We start from the raw sequence: 11,989 nt of genomic DNA on the forward strand, positions 1-11,989 counted from the left end.
CATGTTGGATTATAGTTTCTATTCGTGATATATCAAATAGTGAAATGGTGAAACCTATCATTTCACAGAAAAATATAGTACATAAACATTTTTTTTTAGATATTGTTGCGAAGCAATTAAGTTTCTATATAAAGCAATTGCATTTAGCTTTTTGTTTGTTTTATTTTTCCGTTTTTCATACATGCTACACATGTATGCAATATGTGTGTGTAACTGTGTATACATGTAGCGTGGAGTACGAATATCATGCACTTTGATCATTGTGATATACTGATATGTATTTCAGTATTTAACTATATATCTTACCGATATTTTGGAGATTTATAGTTCTTCTGTTCTGTTTTACCGCTATTCTTCTGGTCTTGTAATTAAGTACGTATAAAGTGTTAATTCGAGAAGACTTAAGCACCGTTAAAAAGAATTATATAATAAGATCGACATATAATATGCTCGCTTTGCATGTTTTATGCAATAAAAGGGAATCTTTAACCACTTGGGTTCTAGAAGACACTAATGATTTGAAGTTTGAAAGAATTTGATCCCTCATGGAGGGACGACAATTTTCACCAATTGGAACTGGAGTCCCCACAATTTTTACTTTTTATCTTATTCTTTTTTTTTCTTCTTCTTTTGGCTTCTTGATTATTGTTGTTTTCCCATTAATACTATAATAATGTAAACAACAAAGAAAAGAAGAATTGGATACTATATATCTCCATTTTAAATCTTGTTTCCTCATGTGCTCACACTGATTTGTGTAAATGTTGTTGTATAAGTTGTAACTCACAATAAAGAGAACATATTCGCACTAAGATAGGGTTTTACTTTTATTTTTAATTCTGTTAGAGCATATGCATTTTCTCTGTTGGTAACTTGATATTATAAAAACTTTTGGTACAACATCTTTTCAAATTTTTGACCTTTATACAATTATACTATACAATAATTTCATTCAAATTGAAAATAATAATATCATCTAGTACGACGTCTTGTCAAAATTATCTTTATGCTTATTCATACACGCTATATAACTAACTGATATTGATATGTGATATTCCTTTTTAGGTAAGAAAACAAGTGGCTGTAGTGCATATAAGTTGAAATCTTAGAAGTACAAAATAATTAAAGACGAATACAAGGGAAAATGCAAAAGAACCGTTGATACGGTAAAAACTATAAATTAACCTTCAAGGCTTCAGCATTATTAAAAGTAAGTTTTGTAATCTGATGACATATATATAGCATAATTACGTATCTATAATTCACAACTCAAAGATGAATGTATATAACTCACATGTTTGTATTAATATCGCTCGTCACAGTCTAAATTCAAAGAGTAGTACAATAAAAAAATAAAAAAAAATTATACTATTGTTACTGTTACCACCACCTTTACCACCTCAACCGTTGCCACATTCTCATTGATGTCACCATCATTGGTAATTGGTAGCGGACCTACCTAGCGGTAGAAGTATTTGTTTTTTCTGATGGCAACAATGCAAGAGTAGCAACACCAGAACAATGTTAGTGGTGCCGCGGTTAATCTTGTTATCAGTCTTGTTATCAAAAACTTTAGATATATAATTGGGTCCAAGTTTTTCTCATCCACAAAAAAAAAAAAAACGTAACGTCATTTCATTTCTCGTTAATTAGGATCGGATCCGCGCTACACGCGGGGAAATATTTACGGATAATGACAATTCTGAACGGATTAGAATATGTTAATTTTTATTAACTATAGTGCAGTGATAAATCTTATTTGTGTTAGATCACATATATATTCTTTTTGGTTATAATTTGTATTTGAAGGAAGGAAACACATATTATGAAAAGAATAAAATGATTTAAGTTAAAAATGTGTAATTTTATATGTGTAACATTATATATTCGTTTAATTATGAAAGCAATTTTAGAATAATATTTAAATTTGTAAATAAAATTTAAAAGTTAATAATCTAATATTGAAAATATTTGATTAAGTATATTAGTTACTAAGTCTAAATTATAATAATAGTAAGAATATTTTGTCATATTATAATTTTCTTTGATGATATAAGTACATTTATACTAAATGGATTTAAGAATTAAGGTATTAAATATAAGTAAACTATGTGGGTTTCGTATTACAAAATTAATCTAAATGCAGCTAATATATTTGCATATAAAATGAGAAATTTAAACAAATGCATGATCTACTATAGTGTTCTATTAAATATGTCTCGACCCTTCTCCATGTTTATTTATTTCCCCATATGAGGCATTTCAGTAGATGATGCATCTTTGTGGAAGATACACATTACCCACCAAACCCGAATTAGAAACATACATGTTGAACATTCTTGAGAACATACTTAATCACTGAATTCCAGCAAGGGGCCGTTAAAGGACCCTTCTCTTCAAATGAATCAATTAATTAATCGACAAAATAATTTTTAGCGTCTGGATATGCTCAATGAGCCCTTGACAACATCAAGACTGATAGGGAGGAATTCTCTTCTTTTTCTTTATCTTTAATTCCTAGAAATGTTAATTTAAGGGCGGATTCTTTGGCACGCCAAGCGTGTACATCTCCGCACCAAGTATTGTTTGTAAACGATTTTCCTACCAATTAGCTCGTTTGAACTGATCTGTTGTTGACAAAAAAAAAAAAAAAAACTTAATCACTGAACTAACAGCTTAATCATTAAACTCACTGTTGGTATCTTGGCAATCTCATTTTGAGTTCTTTACTCTAAACACTTGAGATATTTCATAACTTGCAGTCATTAGTTCTATTTGACACCTGTGAACCAAAAAATTAATATAAGAAACAAAGCATCGAAGGCAATCTTAATTGCGTAAAAACGAAAATGTATCAACTATTTAATAAGTTTTCTAGACATTCCAGTTACCGCAAATTGAGATGAAAAAAACAAAGAGATACAATCTTAAATCTCTTTAATTAGAGAAATAAAGAGATATACCACACATATCTCAATGTATAGCTTTGTTGCCGATGTGTTCTCTAGTCAAGTTCTATTCCAAACAAAATAACCTCAAAAGATTTAAAGAAAACAAATCAGAAAGTTAAACAACATGAAAAACAAATCATCAAAGCTTTGAAAAATGAGTGCTAGAGTTTATGTGGGTATGTGAATGATTTAATTAGAGTATCTATTTTTTTTTCACAAATTAGAGTATCTATTTATAGGCTAGGAAGGGGCGGCTAAATTTTATCACAAGTTAGGTTTAATAAGATCAGATTTTTTAAAGATCTTTTTAAAAATTGAAATTAAGGCAATGAGAATATATGTGTATTAACTGTTTAGATTGTATTGATGAGATCCACAATATCTCACCAAATTAAATATGTTTATATATGTAAAATTTTAAGTTTAAATGTATGATTTTAAGGTAACCAATTGAAAGTATTCCCTAAAATATAGGTTAGCTATTTAATTTTAAATTCAGCATACGATTTTCGCATCAATGATATATTTTCAATAAATTTAATACCATACATTAATTAAAGAATTATTTAAATTAAACTTAATTAAAAATCTCATTTTAATGGACTGGAATACGCTAAATTTTAAAGAAAAATAAATATTTTATATGATATATAGTATGTATATACTATGATTTTTCAATTAGCATATTTTTGTTAAGAAATATTTTTAACTCTAAAGTAAATAATGATATGTTGATATTGAAAATATTATTAAATTAGATTTCCATAAATATATCAAAATATATACCAAATATGTTTACATTATAAATACTATCTCAAATTTAATAATTTTGGTTTTATGGTAACACTTGTAAACGATTTTCATAAATATTGAGTAATTATTATTCTTATAATTAATTTCGTAATTAGTGTTTCCAAAAATATAGAATTTTCGACTAACAGTTTTTGGAAACCTTTTTTTAAATTGTAAATGCTAATTAAATTAATAAAAAGAAAATTTAAAGATCCGAATTTGAATTTTGACATATGCCACCTACCTAATTTCGGGCTTATTTTCTAAATTTGAAGTTATTTGCTCCACAATTTTTGGTATTTATGAATTTATTAGTTGTTTTGTTTCCTATTCTAGCGGATTGTTTTCTACTTGTCACCAAAATTCGAATAAACTTCTGTTGATTGTTTTTTTCTTTGTAACGGTGAATATCAAAGTTTATTTGTGATATAATTTAGGTAATAAGACGTGTACTAGTGGTAAAGGCCTGATCGCCATACAAGCATTTTCCTCGGTTTGACGCCGAGCCGTTGCTTTTTTTTTAATGTAAATAGCCATTATCTTCTTCTTTCTAGATTCGATTTCTGCAAAAATCACAACATCGAACATCAACCCATCACTTGATCTTGTCACGATTTTGAAATAATTTTGTTTACTCTAATTTATTATCCAGCAATGAACAATTTTTCAAAAGTTACTAACAAAAACAATACATCATTTTCTTTTTTTTTCCCTCGACGTCGTCACCGTTCCGGTGAGTCACCACTGGCAATCACCTTCTTTGATGTCGTTATTGGTACAGTGAAGGGTTGTGAGGGAGAAAACTTGAGTTCTCCATGAAATTTTGAGATTTTGTTCGGTTCAAAAAAATTTTCCAAAAAAAAAAATTTCGATAATCCATTGTCAATGACAGATCAAACATTCTCGGTTTATTTCTCTAGAATTAACCCAATAGAGATATCCAATTTAACAGTTTCGAGTTATTTTAAAAATCAAACCCGACCCATCAATCTTAAATGTCTCATTTAATGTTTTCACCCCCGGCCCGGACTGTCCAGTCCGACCGGTTAATCCGCGATCCGGAGACTTTATCGGTTCGGGTATAGTGCTAATAACCGGTAGTACTAAAACCGGCAAAACGCAGAAAAAACCGCTATTAACCCGCGACCCGGTGAACCGGTTGACCCGAACGGTTAGCGGTTCAAAAAAATCTACTTGATTTTTGAAGAAATATATAGAGATTCACAGTTTCAATTACTTTTAGAACCTTTTATTCGTTTAGAACTTAGATGGTAACACATGACTCAAGACACAGTTCTCGTCTTCAATTTTTTTGTCATCTCTCGAACTTTGCGTAAGAACAGTTAGTTATTTTTGAAGATGTTTTATTAGTGTTCTTTATTTTTTTATTTGGATTTAAAAATTTTAATCATTTTATTATTATTATTAAACTTTATACTTTGTTAAACATGATATTATTTTTATAATATTTTTTTAAAAAAATTATTTTATATAAATACATTAAACATATTTTACTCAATTGACCCGTGGTCGAATCCGGTTGACCCGATGATCCGGTGACCCGAGAGTTAGTCCAGTTCACAATCCGGGTCGGGTTTCAAAACATTGCATTTAACCTTAATGAATTGTTGTCTGGTAAATGACGTTGGGGGCATTTCGTCCTAAGCAAAAGTTGTACTTTTCTTTTATTAATATAGGGATAGGATAAATGTGTTTACTGTCATAGATTGTGGATGTTTAATTGTATGGGAGATTATTTTGCAAATTTTGTAATTTGAAAATGATCTTACATAAATTTGATAATTGGCAGCTAGTTTTTGTTTTTTTCCTAGACATACAATGTTAAGTTTCTAACGAATAATTTTAATAGTTTGTAAAATAGGTCCAAATATTACAAGTTCATGTATTTGAGTTATCATTTTGCTACCCATGAATATTTGAGACAGAAAATATATCAAAATCTCATGTGGGGTCGTAAATTATAGACATTTAGATCTTATCCGATTATTGTGGAGTGTAGACAAACAAAAAAAAAACTTATTTTATTTTTTATCGTAGAGCGTAATAATTTCCTAACGACACGATTACAAAATTGCGTAAAATATTCAAACATGTGAGAAGAATTAGAACATCGCATTGTTAACGTTGCGTCTATGAAGTATAGATTCTAAAAGAAAATTCTCAATAAATTATCTTCGATTAAAGGAAATATTCTAATATCATGGATTTGAGCGTCATCAAATTCCAAATAAAACAGTATGTATATCAACCATAGTTTTAGAAACCTGATTTGATGTTCTTAATATAAAGATTCTTAATGGATATCCCGAAATAGGTATGTATGTATTCTTCCTACTTCAACATCAAAGTTTTAAGTTCGAATCTTGTTAATACGACGACAGATGATAGCATATTATAAATTCACCGTTTTAGTCTTAAGTATGTATAAATACACATGCAAATACAAATGAGGCTTTCTTTAATAAAGAATCCATAATATGCAATTTCATAACAATTTACAAACTATGGTAAGTGTTGGTATGGGACAAGTAAAACTTGGTTTTACAAAAAGCCATGCATTCTTGTGACGAAAGAATCATTATTTCAAAGCCAAGCTTTATATTTAACATGGTTATTGTCTATTACACATCCCAATTATCCAGAAGAAGAAGAAAAAAAGAAATATCTATGGCATATATTTTCAAACACTTGTTGATTCGTGTAAGAGAAATGATGATGACGTTAGACGTAGATGTATAATATGTACATAAGTCTTCGGAACACGAATCTAACAAATTATTCCCAAACGAAAGAAAAAAAAATAAAGTTTTAAGAGAATGAGAGAGAGATGGGTCCATGACACCTCACTTTTTATAGTCTTTTTAATTGTCGTCGCACGACAAAACTAAACAACATTACACATTATTCACATCAGCAACTTCCACTCTTCTTCTTCTTCTTCGTCAATCATTCTCTCTCTCTTTATCTCTATCTCTTTCCCTCATATACACACAACACGGAGACATCTCATTTAATGGAAGTTTCAACATCATCCATGTCTTCAAAACCAGAACAAATAATGCAAAACTCACCTCCTACCATGATCTCATCTCCTAGGTTTCAGCCTCATACGACAAGATCTCCTCATCATCATGATCAACATCAACAACATCTCTCAAATCCTTACCCAACAACATTTGTTCAAGCAGACACTTCCACTTTCAAACAAGTCGTTCAGATGCTCACCGGGTCCGCCACCGATACCACCACCGGGAAGCATCACGAAGTTCCTTCTCCGGCGAACAACAACAACAAGGGATCAAGTTTCTCGATTCCTCCCATCAAGAAAACAAACAGCTTCAAGCTCTACGAGAGACGACAAAATAACAACAACAATATGTTCGCTAAGAATGATTTAATGATCAACACGTTAAGGCTTCAAAACTCTCAGAGATTGATGTTCACAGGAGGAAACAGTAGTCATCATCAAAGCCCGAGATTCTCTCCGAGGAACGCCTCATCATCAGATAATATTCTTCTGTCTCCAAGCATGCTGGATTTCCCAAAGCTAGGGCTAAACAGTCCCGTGACGCCACTGAGAAGCAACGATGACCCCTTCAACAAGTCATCGCCTTTATCATTAGGGAACTCATCATCTGAAGAAGACAAAGCCATTGCTGAGAAAGGCTTTTATCTTCATCCTTCTCCAGTCTCAACTCCTAGAGATTCTCAGCCACTGCTTCTTCCTCTTTTTCCGGTTACTTCTCCTGCGAGAAACCCTTAATTCCGACGATCCAATGAGTGATTCTATCTATATGATATTAAATTATAAATATTTCGGGATTTTGTTTAACTATAACTAAGATATCGTAAAAGTTCGATCTTAGTTATGGAGTGACTGTAAATTTTGTGCGGTTTATTCACTTTTAATCTCAAATATTAATTGCAATATATGTAATTGGAAGGTATAATAGTATATATATTCATGATGAAACTCATTGTTATAATATTTATTATTCTTTTTATTTCATCGAAAGATTGTTTATAGTTTTGCTCAAATATGTTTATGTAGTTCAACGTGTGCCACTCAATACCGAAATCGAATGTAGCGATTAGAGAATCGATCCATGTCTATATGCTCGAATTTATGATATAGACTTTATATTCCTAAAAACCTGATTTATATCAACAAAAAAAAAAAACTAATTCCTATTACTTCAAAAGAATATAGAAATATCAAAAAAAAAAAAAAGGTTGCGATTGTAAAACATGAGTGGATCGAGTGGTCATTGTCAATAAGTATTTATCGGAAGTTTGACTAGTAATATGAACATTTTAATATCTTTAGTAGAAAGTTTCAAAGAGACAATTTGAAAGAGAGACTCGTGAAAGAAATTTCTGACCAGGTTAGACACGTTGTATGGACCATTTCGATATGATGACTTAGAATTTGATGGAGTCATCATGGAGGCACGTTTGGTCTTTTACTACTACATTTATTTGGACTTTCTCTTCATTCTATTTTCTTTTTTCCTTTTATTTTTTTTATCTATTAAGAAATTAATTATACGTTAATACTGTTCTTCTGTTGATTTGTCTTTTGACTTGAAAGGACAAAAAAATAATCTTTGAATAAAAAATATATATATGTAAATTAAAAAAAAAGTGGAGAGAAGAAAGAGTGTAAAAAGAAAGTAAAAGACGAAATAAGTAGTCCGTTATGATGAGAGTTGAAAACCAAGCAAAAGTCGAATCATCTTTGCTTCACATTACAAGCAACTTCCACTTTGAAATTTGCCACACACCTTTCCCTATTCACATATTCCGAAATTTTGGATAAAACAATTTTCAGATATATGCTGCCCGAACTTATAATGTTTTTCTTATCTATTGTTTATTTTATTTCTTAAATTCAAGACCAAGTTGATGTGAAATTTTATGAAACTAGCCAGTAATAAGATATATATATATATATATATATATATATACATGAAAGCATGTATCAAAAACTAAAAGAAAGACTAATGCATTGCTTGTGGCTAAAAAAAAAGGCTACATATGAAAGACTAATTAACATGTTTGGCTGTTCAATAAAATTCCTAACTAACTATAAAGAACAACTTTACAAGTACTAGAGCATCTTGGTATTTCATGAAGCGTTTGGCGAATGTGCTTTACATTTTCCTCCTTATAATCATTCTTCAGAGTCAATTTCTCAAGAATTGTTGAATTTTCTAGGAAGTACTTTGCTACCTTTAGTTTTGTTCCACATCCATATCCGAAGAGCAGTTTAACAAACTTGAGCGACGATACCAAACACGGTGGCACTGTCGAAGACATCACCTCTGCTTTTTTACCTTTTTCATAGTCAACCAGTTTCTGAGAAAAACAAAAAAAAAATACAAGAAAACAAATTATTAGTTACTAGAGAAGCTTCACCAAAAAATATATGCTTTATTAAGAGGGTAATTCATTACCAAGCGGAGAGATTCTAGTTTTGGGCAGCTCTTGAGAAGATTTAACAACATTTCCAGATTAGAAATAGAACATATAACACTCAGTTCGGACAGGTTACAAAACTGAGGCAGAGGTTCCAGTTTCATGTAAAGAAAGATGTCCTGGTAACAAAAAGGGTAAGAAAAAAAATGTTAGAAACAGTATAAATATTTTTATATATGGATAGAAGAATTTTTGTAATCACATTTAGTTACATTTATACCTTGGTAGTAGCATAACTAGTGACTAGACACCTGACCCTTGAAATACCGATGAGGAAATCGCGTATCATGCTTCTGATGGTTAAGTCGTTTGGATCCAAAATACTGAGCACGTTGGCGTCAATATCTACCTTGGCAGTGAGACCTATATTGATGATTTTAATGTTCTTTATCTCGTAAGCCATAATCCTCAAAAACTGGAGTAGAGGAGCATCGATCACAATTCCATATTGTCGATCATACCACTGATCGATGTCGAGTCTCTTTAGTGTCTGAGAGCGTACTTGTATAACCTTTCCGTTATCTTCAGTATATTTGATAATGGTTAAATCTTCTAGAACTGGTGAGCATGAAATCAGTTTCTCCAACGTTGTCTCATCAGTATATCTAACCATCTCTAAATGAAGGGTCTTCAGACAAGGTAAGGAAACAAAATCGGCACTAACCAAGTTGACACGAACAAGTCGTAAGTGTACCAGTGTTTTAGAGGTATAAAGGCTCAAAGGTACCTTCACTGCAACCTTGAAGAGGAGTTCGCAATGAAGATCAATATGTTGAATTCTACGCGTAGTCGCAGCATCGATCCATTTGGTGAGATAAGACGTGTAGTCAACAGAACCAAAAGTACGAATATGTAACCGGAGTTTGTGTATCCATGACTCTATGTGGAGATTAAAAAACTTGTCAACGAGTTTCACAAATTCATCAATATTCGAGAACCGGCTGGAAGAGAAACCAAGACCTAGGTCACGGGAGTCTAAGTCCAATCCGAGAACCAGTTGCCAAAGACTCCTCCATCTTTTGGACAAAACACTTGTCCTGATAGCATCCTTGGTAGAAAGAAAACTAAGTACGTGGCATAAACAATGATCAGGTAAATCGCTTATCAACCCTTTGTTACAAATTTTTTTCTTCGCCATTTATTTCTTTTCACAAAAGCTAATCTGCAACACCACATTTAAAATATCAAAATTGAATATTAAGAAGCATTTGGTTTAAATTTGGTTGACGTACTGAACAAACATGTCTTGCAAGCGAAAAAACCTAATCAAGATAAGGCTAGGGTTTTTTTTAACACGATTGATTTGTAAACAAAGAATGGTAAACGAAGAGGAATGAGAAGGAGAACGCACCTTGTTTCCGATGGCTCTTGGTGTCATAGAGACAGATCGGTGCAGTATTGGATTGATTCTGCGTGATCGATCACTCTGAGATTCTCTGATGATCATCGACTCTTAACCAGTCAAGCAATGAGTCTTTTCCTAAAGTGGGTTTTAAAAAAAGCTAATAATGGGCCTGATTACAGAGAATAAATGGGCTTCTTCATACGCTCCGCAAACTTTACTGACTTCACTGCACCAGTAAGAAACAACATGTACAGTACGAGATTGTGAAAGAGTTCTCACCTATAAGAAAAATATACGTAGAAAAAACTCAAGATTTGGGAGAGTGTTGTGACAGTCTTAAACGTGAGATTCTCCAGTAATGGAGCAGCATACATAATAATAAATTCACAATCACATGTTTGGTTGTTGAACAAAACGCTTAGACACCTGACCGGCTGACCCTTGAAATGCTGGTGATGAAATCGCTTATATCATGCTTCTGCTGCTGGATAAGTCGTTTGGAACCGAAGTGCTGAGCAAGCAGGCGTCAATATCTACCTTGGCAGTGAAACCTAGATTGATGAATTTAGTGTGCTTTATCGAGGAAGCTTTAAACCTAAGAAACTGGAGTAGAGGAGCTTCGATCACAAGTCCATCTTGTTGTCTGTCACCCCACTGATGTACGTTGACTCTCTTTAGTGTCTGAGAGCGTACTTGTATCAAACCCTTTGAATTTGTCTCCGGAATATTTGACAATGGTTAAATCTTCTAGAATTGGAGAGCATGATATCAGTTTATCCAACGTGGTCTCACTGGTATAACGAACGAATTCTAGAAGCAGGGTCTGAAGACAAGGTAAAGAAACAAACTCAACACTAGCCAAGTTGACCCGAACAAGCAGTAAGTGTACCAGTGTCTTAGAGGTATAAAGGCTCAAGGGTATAAGCAATGAAACCTTGAAGAAGTACTGTTCGCAATGAACACCAAGATGTTGAATCCTACGCGTAGCCGCAGCGTCAATCCATGTGGTGAGATCAGACGCGTAGTCAACAGAACCAAGAAGGTTAAGATTTAACCTGAGTTTGTGTATCAATGACTCTCTGTGGAAATCAAAAAACTTGTCAACGTATATCACAAATTCATCCATATTCTTGAGGTCACGGGCGTTTAAGTCCAATCCAAGAACCAGTTGCCAAAGATTTCTCCATGTGGTGGACAAAACACTTGTTCTTATAGCATCCTTGGTAGAAAGAAAACTAAGTATGTGACAGATCAAAGGATCAGGTCACTTGCTTATCCTATCTTCCTTCAATCCTTGACTCAACCCTTTCTCACAAAGTTTTGTCTGCATCACCACATTTTCAAGAAACGTCACAACTGCCAAAACATGTGTTACAAGCAAAAAAAAAAAAAAAACCCTAAT

At 32.3% G+C, this 11,989-nt stretch overlaps 2 protein-coding genes and 1 long non-coding RNA gene across 3 annotated transcripts; 1 reads left to right on the forward strand and 2 right to left on the reverse strand.

Annotated features, from left to right (window-relative positions):
* Positions 1 to 2,339: 2,339 nt before the first annotated feature.
* On the reverse strand, positions 2,340 to 3,155 carry LOC147922976 (uncharacterized). Its single transcript, XR_015588109.1, has 3 exons — positions 2,964 to 3,155; positions 2,731 to 2,782; positions 2,340 to 2,627 (listed from the first exon to the last, which is right to left on the reverse strand). It is a non-coding gene; the product is annotated as an uncharacterized LOC147922976 (long non-coding RNA).
* Positions 3,156 to 6,547: 3,392 nt separating this feature from the next.
* Positions 6,548 to 7,737, forward strand: LOC104761407 (VQ motif-containing protein 33). The gene has a single exon (XM_010484484.3). It carries the CDS (start codon positions 6,778 to 6,780, stop codon positions 7,525 to 7,527), a length of 750 nt encoding a protein of 249 aa, XP_010482786.1. The 5' UTR covers positions 6,548 to 6,777; the 3' UTR covers positions 7,528 to 7,737.
* Positions 7,738 to 8,666: 929 nt separating this feature from the next.
* On the reverse strand, positions 8,667 to 11,930 carry LOC104763440 (F-box/FBD/LRR-repeat protein At5g53840-like). The gene is made up of 5 exons (XM_010486812.3): positions 11,522 to 11,930; positions 10,594 to 11,410; positions 9,463 to 10,404; positions 9,221 to 9,361; positions 8,667 to 9,122 (listed from the first exon to the last, which is right to left on the reverse strand). The coding sequence occupies exons 3-5, from the start codon at positions 10,378 to 10,380 to the stop codon at positions 8,847 to 8,849; spliced, it is 1,335 nt and encodes a 444-aa protein (XP_010485114.2). The 5' UTR covers positions 10,381 to 10,404; positions 10,594 to 11,410; positions 11,522 to 11,930; the 3' UTR covers positions 8,667 to 8,846.
* Positions 11,931 to 11,989: the final 59 nt, after the last annotated feature.

Source organism: Camelina sativa, chromosome 18, assembly GCF_030686135.1.
Source record: "Camelina sativa cultivar CO46 ecotype springtype chromosome 18, ASM3068613v1".
In the NCBI taxonomy this organism is placed as follows: Eukaryota; Viridiplantae; Streptophyta; class Magnoliopsida; order Brassicales; family Brassicaceae; genus Camelina; species Camelina sativa.

Excerpts from the sequence above, each read along its gene's own strand:
- LOC104761407 (XM_010484484.3), top strand. The coding sequence starts at position 6,778 with ATGGAAGTTTCAACATCATCCATGTCTTCAAAACCAGAACAAATAATG.
- LOC104763440 (XM_010486812.3), bottom strand. The coding sequence starts at position 10,380 with ATGGCGAAGAAAAAAATTTGTAACAAAGGGTTGATAAGCGATTTACCT. Across the intron at positions 9,362-9,462 it reads CTAGTTATGCTACTACCAAG|GACATCTTTCTTTACATGAA; the intron begins GTATAAATGTAA and ends TTTTGTTACCAG. Across the intron at positions 9,123-9,220 it reads AACTAGAATCTCTCCGCTTG|AAACTGGTTGACTATGAAAA; the intron begins GTAATGAATTAC and ends TGTTTTTCTCAG.